The 23,266-nt window shown below is 38.1% G+C and overlaps 1 protein-coding gene across 4 annotated transcripts in view; it reads right to left on the reverse strand.

Annotated features, from left to right (window-relative positions):
• Positions 1-276: 276 nt before the first annotated feature.
• Positions 277-23,266, reverse strand: part of GABRG1 (gamma-aminobutyric acid type A receptor subunit gamma1) — a 108,711-nt gene continuing 85,721 nt past the window's right edge. For all 4 annotated transcript variants that reach the window (XM_061583980.1, XM_061583982.1, XM_061583981.1 and 1 more), the window contains exons 4-9: positions 22,685-22,905; positions 13,407-13,489; positions 11,405-11,542; positions 10,210-10,362; positions 6,697-6,908; positions 277-3,064 (exon numbers count right to left, since the gene is read on the reverse strand). In XM_061583980.1, the coding sequence (XP_061439964.1) occupies positions 2,786-3,064; positions 6,697-6,908; positions 10,210-10,362; positions 11,405-11,542; positions 13,407-13,489; positions 22,685-22,905 (1,086 nt within the window). In that variant the 3' untranslated portion in view covers positions 277-2,785. The remainder of the gene's footprint in view (positions 3,065-6,696; positions 6,909-10,209; positions 10,363-11,404; positions 11,543-13,406; positions 13,490-22,684; positions 22,906-23,266) is intronic.

Below are 23,266 nucleotides of genomic sequence, written 5' to 3' on the forward strand. Positions count from 1 at the left end.
CTGCACTTTACATTTAAAGCAGTATCATACCACTTTAACCATCTTGGCTTCCCCCCAAGAATCCTGGGAACTGTAGTTTGCTCAACATGCTGAGAGTTGTTAGGAGACCCCTATCCCGCTCACAGAGCTATAATTCTCAGAGTTGCCTGGGAAGAGGGATTGATTGTTAAACTGCTCTGAGGATTGTAGCTCTGTGAGCGGAATAGGGGTCTCCTGACAACTTATAGCACCCTTAACAAACCACAGTTCCCAGGATGCTTTGGGGGAACCCATGATTGTTACAGTAGTATAATAGTGCTTTAAATGTAAGATCCGAATGTGACCTGGGAATACATCATATATCTGGTCTATACAAATGTCATGGTTCTTACATTTCCTAATGTATTTACCACTTCTGCATGTTTCCTTTCCATGTCATGACTGGAACTCGGAGGAGTTAACAACGGCATAAGGTATCACACTAATGCTACCCAGCCCTCTGGGAGGGACCATACTAATGGGAAGTAACTTTTCTATGGCTCACCCCATGTGATCTCCTCAATTACTGTCCCTGATGATGTAGCAGGTAGCAGATAGCATACAGAACGGCTTGAGTAGTCTTGATTGAACAGCTCAGTTGCCCCTAAAGGTCAATGAACTCACACAAGATGTGTATGTATAAGATTCATCAGACCTTAAATAAAACTTTTTTAAGGGCACCTTTTGAGACATTATTCTTGTTCTGCTGCTTCCCCTTTCTTCGTTCTCATGTGAAATGACTAAACAGAGGTGGCAACCATAACACTTAAAGTGCAGGTCCGAACAGGGGGATCTTCTCTGGGATGTTGCATTCTGACAGGGGTGGCTGGGGATCTCTCAATGGTGGTGACAGGAAAACAGCTTTCTTTTTTTTAAACAAAAATGGAAAACACTTAACAAATGTGACATATAAGACAGGGAGTGCTCAGAATTATCATCACTTTATAGAACATGCTGGTTGCATGCTGCTCTCATCACTCAAATGAGGGTGTCACATATTTCCACGTGAAACAATATTAGGCAAGACCGGATAACTCAAAAAAATATGAGAGGGTTGCTCAATTAGCAATTTCAAGTCAAGGCCAAACTACATGTGGGAGATCCATGACTGAATTTCCTGATGTCTTTTTTTCTTTAAACCTCCCACCCATTTACCAAATGGAACCCCTTCACAAACCACAAAGCTCCAAATATCCCTGATGAAGCAAAAAGACATGTTCAGTACAGATCCTTCTCTCTCATCCCGTCCCTGCATCTAATAACAGTCTTGGAGAGCGGATGTCCATTGCGGAAAGTTATCCCCCCTTACCACCAAGTGCCACAACCCCAATCCCAATAACATCAGCTCCTATGGCTGCTTTTAAATTGTTCTGTATTTTCTTTTATACATTTTATATATTTATTATTTATTTATTATTTGATTTATATCTCACCTTTCCTCCCAGCAGGAGCCCAGGGCGGCAAACAAAAGTACTAAAAACACTTTAAAACATCATAAAAACAGACTTTAAAATACATTAAAATAAAACATCTTTTAAAACATTTTTTTAAAAGCTTTCAAGACATCTTTAAAAAAAGGTTACAAACATATTGTTTAAAAAAAGGTTTAAAAATATATTAAAAAGCAATTCCGACACAGTCGCAGACCAGGATAAGGTCTCAACTTAAAATGCTTGTTGAAAGAGGAAGGTCTTCAATAGGCGCCAAAAAGATAACAGAGATGGCGCCTGTCTAATATTTAAGGGGAGGGAATTCCACAGGGTAGGTGCCACCACACTAAAGGTCCATTTCCTATGTTGTACGGAATGGACCTCCTGATAAGATGGTATCTGCAGGAGGCCCTCACCTGCAGAGCGCAGTGATCGACTGGGTATATAAGGGATAAGATGGTCTTTCAGGTATCCTGCTGCTTGAATGTAAAGATAAACTGCTTGAATGTAAAGACCTCTAAGTGGTTTACAAAAAACATTAAAATTATTAATAAAACAGTTGAAAACAAGTAACTAGAAACATATTTAAAGCAATTTAAAGCAGCTAAAAGCTAAAAAAAATAGAACAGATCAAAATCTCTGTATCTGAAAAGGCTTGCCTGAACAAAAAGGTTTAAGTAGGTGTCAAAAAGGAATACATTGAAGGGCCCTGCTTGATGTCAATAAGCAGGGAGTTTCAAAAAGTTAAAAAAATATAAACGTTAAATAAAACTACCTCATGTAATTCGATCATGGATCACCCCCACTGACTCATATGCAGTTTGGTCTTCAGTGACTTCTTTCAGGCCTATCTAAAAACTGGTCTGAGCCAGATGAACTTGTTTAAACTGACTTCATCACCTTAAAGTGATTTGTCAATGGATTTAAATAGGTTTAAACCTAGAGTAGTCTCAGTTTCTAGTATCTTAAGGCTTTGTCAGCTTTGGTGTAAGAGCAGCAACAAAATTATCCACTTTTAACAATTATTGTCTTCTTTAACAAATTAGAAAGAACTTCCTGGTCTATCTTTTAAACCACTGATCTTTATAAAAAATAGTTTAAAAATGAGGGAAAACATATAAACATCTTTTTTTCAAATGTGAATTGTTTTTAGCTTTGTAAATGGTCAAAATATATAAAAGTTATAGTAAACATTTTGAATATTTTTGCATCTTGAAATGTCAAACATAAAAACAAAAGAAAAATATATGACGGCCTTTAACCTTTTAATCTTATTTACTTTGATGTATTTAAGAGTGTCAGGTATCGCTTTTTCAAGACTGTCACATATCTGGGATTTATAGGTAAAGATAACCAATCCAGTAGACAAGGTTGAACAGGGCAAAGGCCGTGGGAAAGAAGATCCGAGAGTAGGAGTCAATTTTGGCCACACGGATGTGTATTCGTCCTTCTCTCCATGATCCCGTGCGGCAGTCATCAAAGCAACAGAAGAAGCTGGTGCAATCTTTACCTTCAAGGCACTCATATCCATAATTGTCATCATGTTCTTGAAGGTGGCGGATATTGTTAATTGGAATTAACGTTGATCCAGGACGGACAGGAAGTACAGGAGGATTCTAAAGACAATGATAATAGTCTAAGGTTTTGCCTTAAGGAACTAGTTAAAAATCTGTAAAGTGTTATGGAGGGAGAAGAATTGGGGAGATGAACAGTTCCAGTCCTTTCCCCAATCCAGTGGCAGCTGGTGGTTCCATGTCATTGGGGCGGTGGAATCTGTTCTAGGTTTTAGTCCAAACTTTCAAGGAGCTGTCCAAGGTGCTGAGGCCTGCTCCCATAATAGGTTCAGCACCTTGGACAGCTCCTTGGAAGTTTGGACTAAAACCTGGGGTGGGTTCCACTGCCCCCACTGACATGTAGCCACCAGCTGCCACTGTTCCAACCCCACTCTCCATTACCATTTGCCATTCTCCTGCATCTCTGCTCCCACGTTCCCACCCTCCCACTCTTCAATGAAGACACTACCACTAATGGAGCAAGGGTCAATGGATGATTCTAAGGCAGTCAATGATCACTTGTTTTAAGAACAGGAGCAATTTAATAATAGGACCCTCTGAAAAATTCAGTGAATAAGGCAGGGAAAGTGTACAACAATAGCCTCATCTGGAACAGCCCCCCAAAATCTGTTTGCTCAAGACTTTCCCTGAATGAGGGTGGATTTTTCATGATCACAATCATCCTATAATTACTTAAGTGATTCTGGAAAAAAAAGAGACTGAATAGTAACATGCCACTTGAAGAGTTAAATATAAGAACTTTGTATTATGGGCTACAGCTGGACTCCACCCCTTGGACTTTCCTTTGCTCTTCTTTTCAGTTTCAGTTGTGCTGTCTACCCAGCCTGCAAAAGAGAAGCATGTTTGTTTGTCTTCCTTATTTAAATTTCTATCCTGCCCTTCCTCCCAAAAGGAGCCTAATGTGTGTTGTTTCTGTAATGATCAATAGCACTATAGTTCATAATTCCAAGTGTTCAAGAAGGAACTTTATGCATGCCTAAAATATTTAGTAGAGAATGAAGTGGGGTGCAAAGATCAAAGATGGGAGATGATCAAGGGCCTTGCTCACACAAAATGTTTTAAGACACAAGATTCAGCCCAGTTTTATTAGGTCTGAACAGGCCTAGGATTAGTACTTTGGGGCTAGACAGGCATGTGCTTACACTCCCTATCAAATACACATGATGAAACACCAAATACTAGAATGATAGGAGGCTGTCATAAATGAATTTACTTAAGTACATTAACATCCCACCATTCTTCATACTATTAAGTACATTAACATCCCACCATTCTTCCATCATGGAACTCAGGGTGATATACATGGGATTGTATGGTAATATAAAGGTAAGGTTTAGAGTTCCACTTATATGGAGCCTGATCCCTTGAGTTGCAATGTGATTAGACCCAAAGGCCTACTTTGGCCAATACATGAAATGCTAACTATCCAAAGATTGTGCTTTGTCTCAGAATGAAGGTCTTCTTCAGAGCTTGATAGCATCCCAGGAATCGAACTAAAATGATCCAACAGCCAGCAACCAATGAAGCTACTCAAAGTTTCAGTAAAAGGTGCTGAAATTATATGATCAAATGTTAAATAGGTGTTTTAGTGCAAGCTACTTTTTCAGCATTCTTGGTAACATAGGACAGGACAAGTTGTATCTTGTCAGTAGAAAGATTCCCTTAATCAAATAGTAAGTATTGCAGAAAAGATGCGGCATCAAAGATATGACCATATCCTTTAACTGCACCTGTACAATTTCTGTAGGCCTTAAACAATTAAACATTCAAGAAAATTGTATTGCTGCTATTGTTTCATTGTATGCATGTTATCGTTTCAGTTGAATTATCATATACTCTATACTAATAGCAATAATCTCATTTCTTTCCATGTGCGGATACTTATACAGCCAAAACAGCATCATTGGCTCACAAGAGGGAGGTATCAGCAAGCTGGGGGAACCCAAAGGTTTTCAGAATTAAATATTTACGGGGAAAATACCAGAGGGGCCCCCAAAAAACAGTGTAGTGAAGACCGAGCAAGCTCAGTGGCCACAGAATGCTGGCTGACTGATCTTTGGGAGGGAGTTGGTGGAAGCAAAAAACACAAAGGGGAGGTGGCAAGGGATGGAGTATCCTTGAACAGGGCACAGCTAAACAAGAGCATTCCCCACTGTAACACAAATACAGCAGTTAGGCTATTCTATGGGGTCTCCAGTTGTGTACAGATTACACCACTCCTAAATGAGATACAATGGCTGCCAATAAGCTTTTGGAGAAAGTTGAGGTTTTGGCATACAAGGCCCTAAACAACTTGGGACCAGCACGCCTGAACGAGTGCCTTTTCCCTAACATGTCAGTATAGGAGCAAATCAGGTAACCTTTGCTAATTCAGGAAATGTTTTTGTTATTTAAGTGGACACTGACTGTAGACTTGAAGGAAAGACAAGCAGCTTGATGGAAAGATGGTTGACTATTTATTTGTTAATTTTCTATCACACGCTTCCTCCCAAATGGGCCCAGGGCAACTAAATGGATGGCCCCTCCAAGCATGGGAGGGAACAATACAACAGAGAAAACTGCGACAGGAGGGAGGGCAGGATATTTATTTCTTTATTTTATATCCCACCCTTCCACCCAAAAGGTACCCAGCATCATGTTCATGGGCCAAATACTGACAATAATCTGTCACTACCTTCTTAGCAAGGAATAGAAGACATTCTCCAAAATTGCCACTTGGTTCTGATCTTAGACTGGCCAAAACTGCTGGCTACACCATGTGCTCTAGTTTGTACCCCCTATGCAAAGGGCTCTACCTAGTCTCATTCAGGAACCAGATTTGCTTTTAATATATCAAAAGTTGGCAAACCCTTTATGAGCAACCCTATGGTAGCTCACAATATAAATCAGGCAGGTCTGGCCAAAGCCTGAAAGAACAACTCATCCACTTGCACCAGTGCAAGGGCCAAACCAGCCCGCGCATTGACACCACAGTGAATATCAGTATTGCTGTGCTGTACTTGCCCTGAGTTCCTCCCCCAGCAGTTTTTCCAGGGTGGGAAATGGGCAAACATGAATAGGGATGGCCTAAAAGCACAGTCCTTTATGACCATCCAATGGGCTAATAATCAACTTGGAGCCAGAAATAGAGAGGTGAGTGCTGTTCTTTGTCAAACAAAGAATTCACTGCAGAACACCTCTTCTTTGGGCATTTACTTTAAAGTCATAAAGAGAGACAGACCCATTCTATAGCAGCCTCCCCCACTACTAGGTAGTGGCATTAAGCAAACTGTAGATTTGTAAATATTTTTGGGTTGTTGCTGCTGCAAACAGAATTTCACGAACAGATGGAGGTGTTTTCCTAATGTAAGAAACAAAATATATATCCAGTAGATGGTGCTGTCACTGCTATGGGGACTAATGCTGCAAAGTTTGTTTGTTTGTACAAACACTCTGGCCTTGATACCTTTTAGCATTATACAGCCAAAGGAGCTCCACTCAAGGTTTAGGCAATTTTATCTATGACACCATTAGTTAAGCATTTCTAAACATCCTATATGTAAAAGTGAAACCACAGAACAGTGCTGGTTGCTAAAATTCCATCTCTTCCACCTTACTCCTGAGACATGTCCTTCAAAATCAATCTTTTGGCCAGGGGAATAAAACTTTAGAATTCTTCAGATATTTACACTTACTGATGACTTGTGTTTTGATTTCTTGTCTTTCTCTCTGGCTCCTTTTTTGTTGCTGGTGAAATAATGCAAGGTGCCATACTCCATCAAGGCAGCAAACACAAAAATAAAACATACAGAGACAAAAAGGTCCATTGCTGTTACGTAGGAAACCTTGGGAAGAGACTTCCTCGCAATTGTACTCAGCGTGGTCATGGTCAACACAGTGGTGATCCCTGTTTGAAGAAAACACACACAGAGAGAAATGGTTTTACCAGAAGAACTTGCAACAATATTTAGATTGTAATTCTCTACCCGCTCACCTGGGAATAAACCCCATTGAGAGGATAAGACTATCAATAGTTAGTAGTCATCATAATGGCTGTGTTCTGCCTCCACTGTTGGAGACAGGATGCCTCTGAATACCATTGCAGGGCAGCACGAGTGAGGAGAGTTCTGTTCCACTCAGGTCCTGCTTGCAGGCTCCCAGGCATGTAGTGGCAAATTCAGAAGTGCAGGGTCCTTTCATAAAAGTCACAGCCATACCCACTAACAGCTACGCACCTTCTAAGATTATACAACTTTCTTATAGAATAATCTGGCCAGGCTTGAATACTGCTTTCTGCTTCTCTATCACTATCACCATTTGACTGTCCTTTCTCATTGTCAGAGATATTGCTTGAATTACTGAATGCAGTGTCTTACAAGTTTATCTCCTGCTTTTACCAGATGATGTAGATGGGATGCTATAATCAGGCTTCACTGTCTTTTCTTCTGCAATTACAGAATTCTCACTCTCTGCAACTTGGCTTTTTGAAGTAGGAACTGATAGGAACTCCTTTCACTCTGATTGGCTCCAATCAGGAGGAAATGGGAATCAAGGTAGAAGACTTTTCTGAGTGGCTAACACACTCCTTTTTCATGCTGATTAGCTCATAGGACATTAGAGACCCTGCTCCCAAAAACATAAGGAGTTTAAGACCTCCTGAGACCCTGGATGACTCCACCTCTGTGGGCTTCCCATAGGCATCTGGCTGGTCATTGCCAGAACCCAGCAAGGCATTTGTTATGTTCTTAAGCACACAATGGACTTCTAAGTAGCTATGTGCAGGATTATCTAAAAATTCTAGAGATGATTAAACTATGGATCATTCCTAAATGTACAAGCGAAACACTTAAACATGAACTAGATACCAATGACTATAACAATTTGGCTCTATAATGATGCAAAGTCTTGGAAACGTGGATCTGATTATGGTTTTAATTATGCATTTATGGTATTTTAATTGGATTATTTTTGCCAGTTACTTTGGGAACCTGCTGGCTGAAAAACATGATAGAAACAGAAGCAAGCAAGCAAGCAAGCAAATTAAAGCCTATTCACTGCAGGCATAGGTTTACGCACACACACAAATTTAAACTCTCAATACTTTTCAGAATGATCAATCAGTACTGTATTTTATTTATTTGTTTGTTTATTTATTTATTTCCCGCCCTTCCTCCCAGCAGGAGCCCAGGGTGGCAAAAAAAAAAGCGCTAAAAACACATAACATCATAAAAACAGACCTTAAAATATATTAAAACAAAACAACTTTAAAAACTTTAAAAAAAAAAAAAGCTTTAAAAATTATGTGCAATGATGTATGTTTTACGGTCACATATATCTCTTAACACATGCTTGTCCCACTAAATCTTCTGATTGTTTTGTTCATGAAAAAGTTGCTGCTTAGGTTTTGGGTCACTCTTTGCATTTGTTGTTTTGTACTTTCTTTTACAGATTTTTTTTAAAAGATGTGAGCTTTTACTATAAAGCGCTTAGAGGGCTTGTGGCTGAAAAGCAATATATAGATAGGACTAAATACAGACACTTATCACAGCAAAGGGGTTAGCATGTTTATTTTTAAGAGGAATATCTTTCCCCCTCAGCTGGTTTGTCAAACAGCATAAAAGACTGATGGCCTTGTTCACATGAATTGTTATCTGGATATAGCAACTTTTTTAAAAAAGGTTTAATTTTATTTATTTGCCAGTAATTTTTAAAAAAAATACAATAACAAAGAAGAAAAATATTGTGTACATATATATAACTAAAAGAAAAAACAATACAGCAACCTTTTCAATCTATTAAAATCACTATTATGTGCAATGAATTAGAGCAGAATTCACCTAAAAAGTTGAACTAGCACAAGGGGGAGCACAATGGGATTTCTCCCCTCTCCCCCCCATCTGTGCACACCCTGCACCATCCCCAAATCTGCTCTGGAGGGTTGGAGAAAACCCCAGAACAGATTTAGGGGGCTCATGGGAGGGAGATTTTCAGTTGCACAAGTAAAAATCCATACACTGATGGAATGATCTGCTTAGCACTACCTTGAATACACCCCTTAATCCAGCAGGAAGCGCAAATGGGAGGAAAGCAGTAGATAAAAGACAGAATTTGGTACATCCTCACCACCGGATCCATCATTTACCTTATTTATATGATCAGTGTGGTTTCTGTTTTAAAATGAGGCCACGCGGATGCTCACTTGTATGGGGAAGCCTTTGTGTGATTAATAATAATAATAATAATAATTTAATTTATGTGTCGCCTATCTGGCCAATGGCCACTCTAGGCGACGTACAAATCAGTTGCAGTAAATGCAGCACAATAAAATAAACATAAAATACAATATAACAAGGAAACTATAAATAGGAATGATAACAGTTCAGAGTAATAGGCAGTTAGTCCTGAAAAGTAACCCTCCCCGGAAGTCCCAAAGGCCTGTCTGAAAAGCCAGGTCTTCAAGGCTTTGTGGAATACATTCAGGGAAGGGGCATGCCGAAGATCGTACAGGAGGGAGTTCCAGAGAGTGGGGGCCGCCACTGAAAATGCCCTCTCTCTAGTCCCCACCAACCTAGCTGTTTTAGTTTTATTAAACTATAGCTGAGCCAAAAGTTCAGATTTGTAACTTTTTCTTCAAAAATGGGTGGTGGGGTGAAAGAGAGGAAAGAAATTGTGTGAACATTTGTGTGTGGGGGTGTTAGAGGGGCTTCCTGAGAAAGTAGCCAATTTTTTTCTTTTTTGGTTAAATGTAGTTTGTGGCTGCCGTGGTCCTGCTGTCAGTAAGCCAGTGGATCGCATGCTGCTGCACAACACCTAACTTGGAATGATACTACCATCATGATGTAGTGTTGTTCCAGAGGCTTTGTTGGAGGAGGAAAATATGGTGGCACCCACTGGCACCAACACATTTAACCAAATGTAAGCAAAGACAGTAAAAGCCTGGCTCTGTGTCTGTCAACCAGTATGAAATCTTTCAGGCTGCCTCAACAAGCCCTGTATGTCTTGTTGAAGACCTCCAGAAGGTGGATCCATATTCCCACTGATATCTCCCATACTGCTGCCATTTTCATGCTGCATGGAGAAGAGGTATGCAGAGTCCAAAATTTTCCAGGCCACTGAGAGATTTTTCAATTTATTTTTATTTTTTTGTGAGGGTATGCCAACTCATACAGGAGCATACAAGTAGATGTGGTTTGGAAGAATGCGACTACCTAATGATGTCCTTGCAGGCACTGCATCTTTATTAATCCAGAATGAAACCCAGGACAAAACAACGGTCAATATGCAAGGAATGTAGGTCTGAATGGTAAAATATCCCATACGTCTGCTCAGAACAAAGAAGATAGTCATGACAACATAATCTCCTGCAAGAAAAAGAAAAGAAATCCAGTCTATTATACCATGCATATGGTCCCTTGTTATGTTTTTCTTTTTGCCTCGCCCACCAAAATAACATATTATTATGCATTGAAAGTTTGCTGCTGGGGAAGTGTTCCCTGATCAAATAACTTCATTGTTTTATGGACGATCAGTGGCCAATAGATATTTGGAAACTGAGCCTGTGAACTGGGAGAAGCCAAATAAATCCAGAACTATGAGCGGTATTCAACATTAGTCATACTCAGAATAGACCTATTGAAGTTAATGGAGATAACCAACAGGTTCATTAATTTCAATGGGTCTACTCTGAGTATGTCTTAGTGGAATACAACCCCTATGTTTGCTCTAATTGCCTCAGAAGGTCAAAGTGGGCAGGTGGAATGGGGAGGGAAATTGTAATTATAGCACGTTCTGTATTATTTGTAGGAAGGAGGATGTTCTGTTTATTGTTTTCCATATTATCTGTCATGAAAAATTCAATAAAACTGCAAGTTATTAAAAATAAAGTACTAAATGTTCAACTGTTTGGTTTTTAACAAAGAAACCAACAATAATTGCATTTCTCTTGTAAAATATGAAACACTGTAAAAGGATGACTTGGATTCTTCCTCCCTGTCAAACCAACCACAAATAAACACAGATGGGCCACTTTCAGGTTCTTGCTACTGCCTCATAAGCATCAAAGAGAACCATGGAGGAGGTGGAGGAATGCTGGCAACATACAGCTAGAAGACTCCAGAGACAGCGCTAAGGGACAGATACTCTGCAATGGTTGAATTGGACTCTGGGGATCCAAGGGCAGGAGGGAAGGTCCTCCTTCATATCTCCCCTCCCCCCCATGATGAGCAGAGCCTACCTTGTCTAAAGAAAAGACAAAGGGGGATTCACTTCCACACTCTGCTGTAAGAATGAACTGAAGCATTACTCTGAGGATATTGCAAGGAGGGAGCCTGTGACAAAGAACACTTCACGGTATCAGTCCAGAAGTATATCATATAGTTTAAATAAATGTAGGCATTTTCTTACCGGACTGTGTGTGAGAGATATCTGTTGTATTTCGTAAACCTACAAATGCAAATTGATACAGTCTCCAGTATTTGGGATCTGCCACTTCAACAGAGGATTTTTTCCATTTGTATACAATTTCATTCCTTGGGTATCCATCTAGAAGATAGCAGCACAAAATCTGTACCAAAAATCAAGTGCTCTGTAACAATGAAGACTGAAGTAATACTGATGCACAATGCTTTGGCATTCCATATATAACTACAAAGATACTTTTAGAGAATTATCCAATTCATTGATGAAGAAATGGCCTTGTTTGAATGTGAAGTGGAGATAAATAAGGATGCTTCCCAAAGTTATTGCTAAAAGTGATGGAAGTGATATGGCAGCCCTTAATTAAGAAGATAACTTCCTCTTGCAGTAGATTTGAGGGCCATGTACATACCATGATTCCATCCTCAGCGCTATGAAGATATACTTGGAAGTGGTACAAGCAATGCCTGCTGATATTTCAGAAGCCAAAGGGGCTGCTGCATATGATTTCCAGTAGTTGGGGACCATGCTGCTGTAGGAATGGGTGAGAATTTTATGAAAATTGTACTTGGCACCTGAATTCCCTATAGGTTGCATGTTCACTATCTTTGCAGACTGATCATGAATGCTGTAAATTTTCAACTGCCCATGCACAATTTTTTTTTTTTGAGCACAGTAATGATTTTGGGCTAAGATAATGAGTTGGACACAATTGTAGCCACTATCCCCCATCATGTTGATCCTGTTAGGCATGTGGACCAGGAACAAATGGATTGGAGATTGGCCCTCCACTACTCTGCCTAAAAATGTAGTTTGTGAATCAGCAAATATTAGGAAGAAAGGAAGTCTCCCATTCTGGTCTTTTATCATTCCTCTTGTTTCCGCTCTCTTCATTGCAGCCGCTCTCTTCATTCCACTCTCCTGCATTCTGATTTAAGTATGAGAATTTTAAAAATAACAATAATAATTCTGGGACTGGAGTGTGAAGAGTTTGCCACAGTCTTTCAGTTCTTTTACACCCCTCCCTTAAAATACTGCCCAGCATTGATCAAACACTGCCAAAAGCCATTTTGATGGGACTGTCTGTAATTTCATCAGCATGATTTCTCTGCAGCATTTTACTAATGTGCCCATGCACTCCTGTGTACTAGTAAACCACCAAATAATAAGTATCTTGATGCAACCATATATACAACAAACACATCAAATTTCTGTGGCAGCGGTTGATCAGCATGCACTTGTGCATTGATAAAATTCTACCCCAGAACAAGTCCTTGGAAGGAACAGATTCTGAAAGCATTTTCCATTTAAAGGACTAAATTTAAAAAATTAGCAATAAATCACATTTTAAAGACGTACACAGATATTACATTTCATCCCCTATTAAGTTTAACATCTAGAAATAAATTGTTTAGATGTACTTGGTGTTTTTTATTCTGCCTATGACAGTGTTATGTCGTGAGCAAATTAATTTTATAAGCTTATTACAATTTTTAACACTGGGTGTAATTTTAAAAGCCACTGAAGCTAGAAATTTGTAGTAGGAACAGCTATGAAGGAGGAAGGGCTGTAGCTCAGTGGTAGAGCATGTGCTTTGCATACAAAAGGTTGCAGGTTCAATCCCTGGCATCTCCTGAAAATCCTGGATCCATGCATAATACTTTTTTCTGTTTCTTCCACTTTAGACGTTGTCCCTAACAAACATCCTTAGCATGGATTATGGTCTATGTGTATACAAAAGCCTTGGATCTTTTTATTTGTAGGGACTCTGTATAATAGGTTTCAGTCCTTGAAGATGGAGTGAGACACAATGTCATCTGCTCATATGTAAATTGCTTCACCTAAACTGGAAAGAAGTGGTACGAGAAAACAAAATGGTCATGCCTCTTCCAACCTAAAATAATACACAATGGAACCCTTCTAAACAGCCTGTTAATCAATGGTGTTTCCATTTAAAATGAGGGAAATTATGAAATGTTTTACCACCTACAGCTTGAAAACTCCAGTGGACAGGAATGCTCATCCATGGGAAAATTATGAAGCTGAAGATAACATTCAGCATTAATTGTCAACCTGGTTAGAAGGGGGAGAAAAGTGTTAGGAAAGAATAACGTTTCACGGTACAAGGAAGCAACTTGTTACTTTAATTAAGACATCACCATTGTTTCCCTTCAGTGGCAGCACTTCCCCACCTCTCAAGAGATGTCACACACTGGATTTGATTGTTCCCTCAGTTCCAGAAGCGGTTTTCCCATGCGGCAGGACTACTTTACTACATTGTGACTGAATGCACAGTGCATAATTAACTTGAAGACTTTCACAGCTTACAAATGGGTAGAGATGCACTCCTGGAGGAGGTTAGGTCTACCAATAAATATTAGTCATGATAGATAAAATGTTAGTTCAAGTTATAGAGGCAATGGTATGCCTCTGAATAACTTTGCTGGGTGGCTCTTTTTCATCATGATCAGATTGCAGCATTTCTGTGCTTCATAGTAAAAAAGGAAGCCATCATACAGCAGAGAAGTTACAGGGTGTCTCCTGCTATTGGTAACCAAGCAGCTGGGATTGGGACCAGCAGCTGGTTATGGGATTGTCTCCTGTCACAGAGCCACTGTCACCACTGCCCACCTTTTACCAGGAAGCGGATGTGTTCATTTACCTGACTGCAGGGTATAACCTCCAAAAGGCGCTTGCAAGCTAGGCAGCTTAGATAAAAGCCCTGAATGGAGAAGGGGTTTCTTCCTCACCGAGGGCTCACTCTATTGCTCCATGGAGCTTGCACTCTCTGCACATACATGGTCACTGTGTGAGTGTGAAAATGACACCAGTAGGTCATGACGTCCAACCGTGTGAATATGCAACAGGCCAATGGCCAAAGAATTTAAAATGCTACTGAATCTGGATTGGTTGTGGGTGCTGGTCATGATGTTCCACTTGTATATAAAATGCTGGTCTCCAAGGCTAGGTGTCCCCCCCCCCACTAAGACCATTACATTCAGGATCTAAAACTGCCTAACTGCACCACTGTATTTATTGGTAGCGGCTCATGCAACAACTATCCTTATTTCTCCCAAACTCCCAATCCATATTTTGCAAAGTTTAATCTCTAAGAGTGACCCCCCTCCAGTTTAGCAGCATAGATACCGCAACTGGCTGACCTTAGAGAAGCAAAATAAGCAAATTATCAGCCTGATAACAAACTAAGCAAGTTGAGAATTGCCAGCTCTCCGCTCCTCCCTTTGGCCCTCCATGGAAAGAGTATCATAGAGAATGGAAGGACACTAGAGACTCTTGGGGAGCCAAAGAGACTCAAGTATTGTCAGATCCTTTTATTGTTACTTCAGTCACTAACATCTGAACTTTGCTTTGTTGTCAGGGCAAATCCAATCCAATCTTTTCCCCCTATGCACAAATATGCAAGTGAAAACTACTGGCTACATGCTTTTTTTTTTTTTAACTCAGTTTACCAGCTTATACACTGAAGCCGCATTCATGCACTATTTTGTAGATCAGCACTGAAGACTCTCAAACCCAAAGGTGGGGAACTTGTGGGCTTTCAGATGTTGTTGGTCTACAGTGCCAACATCTGCGGCCATCAGCCACACTGGCTGGGGCTGAACATCTGTCAGAAGGGCCACAGGTTCCCCCCGGGTTCTTGTCCTTTCCTTCTCTCTCCAAGCTAAGTCAAACTCACACTGAGATTTCTTGGGGAGGCAGAAGCAGCCACACACACAAGGAGCAGTGCCCCTTTATCCTATTTGTGGCAGCCTCCTCCTCTTCAAAGATCCTAGCCAAGTTCTGCTTATAAATGAGAGGGGGGAGTGGCATGTTTGTGAGAAAGGGAAAACATCCATACCTCTGTGGATGTGCAAGAAAGGGAGCGATTGAGCATATGCCTAGATGTATCTGCTCCTGGCCAGTCTAAAATTAATAGTAGCATTATTATTAAGAGTTAAATAAGATGAATACATGAGGGGAGCTGTTGGGATGAGTGTACTCTCTCTCTCTCTCTCTCTCTCTCTCTCTCTCTCTCACACACACACACACACACACACACACGAACCTGCTGGATCAGGCCAATGGCCCATCTAGTCCAACATCCTGTTCTCATAATAGCCAATCAGATATCCTTTAGCATGTGACTGTTTGAAGCTGAGAGCTTATGGAGGCTCCCTGCACATTTTAGAACCCTGATTTTTCAGGGTTCTAAGATGCGTAGGGAGCTTCCACAGATATAAAAGGGTCCCCACTGCAGTCACCTTCCATGAGTTGGCTGATGGGAACGGTGTCAGGGGTGGGATGAGAGTGGAGGCAGTCCTCCCCACTGCCCCCTCATATGTTTACCTAACTTTAAATCATAATGCCTGAAGAGGGCCTCTGTGATCCCCAAATTGAATATGATGTAGTGGATAATGTGCTGGACTATGGAGATCTAAATTCAACCCCCTACTCGGCTATAAATCTCATTGGGTGACCTTGAGACAGTCTGTATTCCTCAGGCAATACTTCCACTGTTGTGAGGAGAAATGAGAGAATCCTGACATAACACTGCTCTGAGCTTCTTGAAGGCAGGAAAGAAAGCAAACAGAAGGAAGAACTGCCCTCCCTGTGCAGACTCTGCACACGAGTCTCCAGACTTTGATAAAAGGATATTATTTTTGATTTATTTATATAACAACTATATGGTGCTAGAGAAGATTAAGCCCCTTCTAAAAAAAATATGGTGTTGAATAAAATGGCAGAGTAACTGGTGCCAACAACAGAGAAGGAAGAAAGGTCATCTGGATGGTATTATAATTTTAAGATAAATGACAACATGTGCATGTATGTTAAGTTAAAGCATTGGATTAGACAGTGGTGTGTGTGTGTGTGTGTGTGTGTGTGTGTGTGTGAGAGAGAGAGAGAGAGAGAGAGAGAGAGAGAGAGAGAGAGAGAGAGAATTAAAGAAAATAATTTGCAAAATGAGAGGTGAAATGAAGATAGGATACAATACCATTAATGATCTGGGAGCTCCAAAGAGTAAGAGCTGCAAAGTTCCTGTTGACATATCCAAATTAGAGCACACACTTGCTTCTGCCATTGACATGAGAGAGTGCAAGGTAAGTCCTACTGAATTCAATAAGACATACTGCCCAGAAAATGTGCATTATAATCATGGTTTAGTCTTTGGGCTGCTTCACACATTACCTTTTCTCACATGAGTGTCAGAATAAACACCACATTATCAGAAAATGTGATATGTGAAGCAGCCCTAAGAATATATCATGTACTCATTTTCCTGAGAGTACATCACTGAACTCAGTTGGTCAGCATGTGTGGACTTGGGATGTTAACTTCTGTAGAATGGATGCAGGTGGCTATGGAAATGGTTTTCTGCTGCAGTTCTTTCAGAATTCTAGATAGGTTATTTTGCTTAGCAATGTTTATTTACTTGAGACTTCCCAGAAGTGAGTGCTCAGCTGGTGACTGTCTCTGAGAGATCTCTGCCTCAGAGGAAGCTTTTTTCAGTTTAAAAGCCAGCCAAGAGGAAACTTTGACTGGCTTAAATGTTCTCCAAGGTATAGGAGAACCGATCAGATTTTCCACAGGACTTCGTTGAGCTGTCGGCTGCTGGAATTGATCAGGAAATCCCTGAGATAAGAAGGCATGCCGATCGGCTGAAGATGGAGTCAGGACTTCCAGCAAGCTGTACTGGAAAAAAGCGAAGCGTTTTTTTTTCTTCTTAAAAAAAACGTTCTTAACCAGCGAGCCTACTTCTGTCTAAATCTTATCATTTGGCTTAAATTACTACAATAAAAGGGATTTGTTTACGAATCAGCAACTGAGAAATCTGGGTGAGTCATACTTTTTCTCTTTTAAATATAATTAAGGAAGAAAGAAAATGTAAACAACATATTTTTTTTTTACGACAAAAAGCTGGCCTGAATTTGGAGTTTTAAAGTTTAAAAACGGATGAGAGGTAATTATTATTTGATGGAAATATATTTTGGACTATTTTTCTCCTTGGACTATTTCTTTTTGGACGAATCTGCTGTTCGTATATGTTACTAATCGCTTGGTGTTGTGAACCAGAATTGTTTTGCATTCCTGGACGTAGATAAGAACTGTGCTGTGCTGGCCAGACTATAATAACAGGCCTGGAATATTAACTCTTTTGTTGGTGGAGGAAAAAAAAAAAGAAATAGACTGCCTCTAGGTTTTGGAACAGTGGTTAATATCAGAAATTAAAGGCTTCTTTCGAGAATGACAACTAAAAAAGCAGCTAAGGCCCAGGAGCGAAGAGGTTCAATTGATCCACAGGAAGGGGCTATACCCCCAGATATGTTTCAAAAAATAATGGAAGGGATTAGTGATATAAAACAGGAAATGAAAACTGAATTGATAGATATAAAAGACTATATTAAAACACAAGTGGATGAGATTAAAGGGACAATTGGGCAAATAAAGGAGGATGCAAAAAATACTAAAGAAAAGGTACAAATCTTGGAGAATAGAACAGATATATTAAATCTGGAATTAGAAAAAAACTTAGACTATATGGCTGTGACTGAATTAAAAAATAAAGAACATTGTTTGAGATTCCGTGCAATCCCTGAGGAAACAGGTGAAGACATCAGAGATAAAATTGTTAATGCTTTAGTAAAATTTCTGGATTTGAATGAAGATCGGATGAAATTTGAAATAGACAAAGTTTATAGAATTAATTCCAGATATGCAACAATGAAAAAAATTCCAAGAGATGTGCTTGTTCACTTTATAAAGAAGACGACCAGAGATATGGTATTACAACAACACTTTAACAATACCTTTAAAATTGATGGTAAGGAAATACTGGTGATGAAAGAAATTCCTATTAGACTTTTACGTAAGAGAAAAGAATATGCTTTCTTTACAGAAAAACTTAAGCAATGCAAAATTCAATTTAGATGGGATGTTCCAGAAGGAGTGATTTTTACATTCAGACAACAGAAATATAGATTGAATACTGTTCAAAAAGCAAGGGACTTCTTGAGAAAAGCTTCAAAAGACATGGAAGAAGATAAACTCAAAGATATGGATATAATTCCTGGGAAACAAAGTCAACAAGAACATGCAGAGGAGGGGAAGGAAGATGATGGATTAAAAGGAGCATCAGGCACATTTTAAAATACACGCTTAAAGATGGATTACAAATATCTAACTTGGAATATAAATGGAGCCAACACGGCGCAGAAGAGAAAGAAAGTGTTTCATTATTTGAAAAAATTAAAATTGGATATAATTTGTTTACAAGAAACTCATATTAAGAAGAAAGATTCCAAATATTTGATTTGTAAAAATTTGGGTGAAGAATTTATTTCAGCTGGACCAAAAAAAAAAAATGGAGTTGTTCTTTACATTAACTCACAATTGCTTCCTAAATTGGTATTACTGGATGATAGTGGTAGATTTGTGGGGGTTGAAATTACTCTACAGGGTACAAACATTTTGATAGTGGGTATTTATGCCCCCAATGAAGATAAAACAAGGTTTTACACAGGACTTATGGAAAAATTGTCAGAGTTTTCATATGATCATTGGTGCGTCATGGGTGATTGGAATGGGGTAATCTCACCAAAAATTGATAGACTTTCTGAAAAAAATATTAAAGAGACACAGGGTAAATTACCGAAGATTTGCTTTGAATTGATGGAAAATCTAGAATTGGTGGATACCTGGAGTTATATAAATGATAACGCAAAGGAATTTACTTATTTTTCAGAAAGATATAAAACATTCTCGAGGATTGATATGATTTGGATGTCTAAAATCCTAGCGAAAGATATTTTTAAAATGGATATATTACCAAAAACTTTTTCGGACCACAATCCTGTGATATTAACTTTAAAAAAAAAAAATCTTGGATTTAGATGGAGACTAAATGAATCTTTATTACAGAATGACAAAGTAGTACAAGAATGTAAGAAGAAATTAAAAGAGTTTTTTGAACATAATTTACATAAAGGAACAAATGAAAATATTGTCTGGGATACAAGTAAGGCATTTATGAGGGGATATTTTATTAAATGTAACTCTGAATTAAAAAAAAGAAACAACAGAAAATGCAATTAATTTTGGAAGGAATAAAACAAAAAGAGGAAGAATTGAAAAAGAATCCAACTAAAGTTTCTATTGTAAATCAAATTAAAATGTTACAGAATCAAGTATCAATGCTGACAGTTAGAGAAATTGAAAGGAAACTAAATTTTGCTAAACAAAGGACTTTTGAATTTGCAAATAAACCAGGGAAATGGTTAGCATATAAATTAAGAAAAGAACGTCAAAAAAATATTATTTTAAAGATACAAGGAGATGAGACGCTGACAGATAATGTAAAAATCAAAAAGATTTTTCATCAATATTATTCAACATTGTACAAGTGTCAGGAAATTCCATCTGAAAAAATAGAAGAGTATATATCTAAACAGAATTTGCCTAAAATTACAGACTTTCAGAGACAAGCTATTAATGGCCCTATCACGTCAAGAGAGATATCTGAAGCTATAAACAAAATTAAATTAGGAAAGGTGCCAGGACCAGATGGGTTATCTGCAATGTACTATAAATGTTTGGAGGAAGAACTCTTGCTACCTTTACAGTCTACAATGAATTCTATTCTGCAAGAGGGAAAGATACCGGATAGTTGGAAAAATGCTAACATAACATTAATACCTAAAGAGGAGCAAGATTTAACTAAAACAAAAAATTATCGGCCAATATCTCTATTGAATAATGACTATAAAATTTTTACAATGATCTTGGCAGAAAGAATGAAAATAATATTGCAACAATTTATCCAGGAAGATCAATCAGGGTTTTTACCTAAAAGACAATTACGTGACAACGTCAGGAATGTCTTGAATGTGTTGGAATATTTAGAACAACGAAATGATAAACAAGCAGCTTTGATTTTTTTAGATGCTGAAAAAGCATTTGATAATTTGAATTGGAAATTTATGTTTCAGGTTTTGGAGCAAATGGATTTTGGAGACAATTTCATAAAATGGATTAGATCGATTTATACATCTCAGAAGGCTCAGATAATTGTTAACGGAGATTTAACGGAGTCATGTGAAATACAAAAGGGTACAAGACAGGGATGTCCATTATCTCCCCTTTTATTTATTCTGGTCTTAGAAGTGCTGCTTAGAGATATAAGGCAAGATAAAAGGATTTCGGGATTAAAAATAAAAAAAGAAGAATATAAATTGAGAGCATTTGCTGATGATTTGATAATTGTACTAGAAAACCCTTTGGAAGGAATTAATGTATTGATGGACAAATTAAAAGAATTTGGACCGTTAGCAGGATTTAAGATCAACAATCAAAAAACAAAGATGTTGGTGAAAAATTTAACTTTAAGGGAACAGAACGAGTTAATGGACAAGACAGATTTTACAATAGAGAAAAAGTTGAAATATTTAGATATCATTATGACAAATAAAAATTCAAAGTTGTTTCATAATAATTATGAAAAATTATGGACAGAGATTAAGAAAGATTTGCTAAGATGGGATAAACTACAATTGTCATTAATGGGTAGAATATCTGTGATAAAAATGAATGTATTACCGAGAATGATGTTTTTGTTTCAAACAATACCTGTAATATCCTCTGATTTACCTTTTAAACAATGGCAAAAAGATATCTCTAAATTTGTATGGCAAGGAAAAAAACCAAGAGTTAAATTTAAACTACTACAAGACGCCAAAGAAAGAGGAGGACTGGGATTACCAAATCTGAGACTTTATTTTGCTGCCTGCTGTCTAGTCTGGATAAAGGAATGGATCTTATTGAGGAATAAAAGACTATTGGATTTGGAGGGCCATAATTTGAAGTGGGGATGGCATGGATATCTATGGTATGACAAAGTAAAAGTAAATGTAGACTTTAATAATCATTTTATAAGACGTCCTCTGTTGAAAATATGGAATAGATATAAACCAAGGTTTTATTCGAAAATACCATTATGTGTCTCAAGTCAAGAAGCGTTTTACAGAAGAGAAATGGCTGGAAAAGAGAAATGGTTAACTTATCAAGAACTATTAGAAAATGTACATGGAGAATATATAATGAAAGAGAGAGAACAACTGACAAAGGAAGGATATAGTTCTCAATGGTTTGCCTATTTACAATTGTTAGAAAGATATAAAATGGACAAGAAAATGTATGGGTTTGAAATAAGTAAATCTGATTTTGAAATAGGATTGTGTACAAATGATGAAAATATAATTGCGAAAATGTATAAACTCTTACTGAAAATGGATATGGAGGAAGAACAAGTAAAAGAGTGTATGGTAAAGTGGGCAAAAAATTTTGGTTATAACATACAAATGGATCAATGGGAAAATATGTGGAAAAAAGGCTTGAGATTTACACTATGCTATAATCTTAAAGAAAATTTCTATAAAATGATGTACCGTTGGTACATGACTCCAGAAAAGTTGTCAAAAATGTATAGTAATGTTTCTAATGTTTGTTGGAAATGTAAACAACAAGAAGGATCATTTTATCATATGTGGTGGCTGTGTAAAAAGGCAAAATCATTTTGGGCACAGATAGGTAGGATGATGCAAAAAATTCTAAAGATAAATATTCAGTCAAAACCAGAATTTTTTTTATTGGGTTTTATGGATAAACAAATAGAAAAGAAATATGGAAGAATAATATTATATATGATTACGGCAGCAAGATTATTATATGCACAAAAGTGGAAAATGGAATCAACACCAACAACGGAAGAATGGCTATTGAAATTAATGGACTTAGTAGAAATGGATAAATTGACATGTCTACTTAGAGAAAAATCGACAGATACATTTCTTAAGGAATGGAAGCCTCTCTTAGACTTTTTGTTGAAAGATCAAAATAAAATGATATTGGGATTTGACGATTAACTAAGACAGCCTATGGAGAAAAGTGATCCTGTATGTATACATTAAGGGACAGGTTTGATGTATATTATATACTTATAGCTGATCTGCGACAAATCGGAAGTCAACTATTTTATTTTTTTTGTTGTATTGTTATGTTTTTTGACTTTGTTTTGTTTGTCTTTTGAAAAATTTGAATAAAAATTATTTAAAAAAAAAGCAATGTTTATTTACTTAGAGTGTAGTCCTATGTATATTTCTTTGTAGTAGTATTTCGTAAGGAAACCAAGTCTGTTAAGAGCTGTTGTATATGTAAAATTAACTGGAAGTAATGGTGAATAGAAAACTCCCATTGGTTGGAAAATAACTCTACCTTAAGGTATATAACACTCGTCCATCACTCCAAATACGAAGCAAGCGATTCGGAGTTGTGATCCAATGGGCATCTGATTTCCTTGAGTTTCGGAAGAAAGTGTCTGGAATCCAGATTTTTCCAACCATATTGCTATTCAACATAAGTACTTTCATGGTGCTATTAAATTTCAAGCGACTGTCATACCAAGTCTGGGCAAAAATGATATCTATGGTATACTCCTAGAAAAAAGAGAGATGATAATTTTAGCATAAGACATCAAATTGAATAGTGCATGGAAAACCACACTGAAATCTGTCTGGGATTTAATGTTATGTTCTAAACTATGCACCATCAGAGTGACTCAGGCAGTAGTCAAAAAAGCTGGCAAAATTGAACATGTACTTCAGTTGGTATAGGACCCAAAGACACTGGGGGTATTGAAGATGGCATTAGGTGCGGCACTCTAGACCAGTGCTGCTTTTCTCAGTACCAGGCCCTAATTTATTTATTTATTTTTTTTAAAGAGGTGAGATGTTGGTGTCGTGGTGGGTCCGCTGTGGGCCCAGCATTTGCCTGTCCATGACACCAGGGTCTGTTCTA

This window comes from Rhineura floridana, chromosome 9, assembly GCF_030035675.1.
Source record: "Rhineura floridana isolate rRhiFlo1 chromosome 9, rRhiFlo1.hap2, whole genome shotgun sequence".
Taxonomy (NCBI): domain Eukaryota; kingdom Metazoa; phylum Chordata; class Lepidosauria; order Squamata; family Rhineuridae; genus Rhineura; species Rhineura floridana.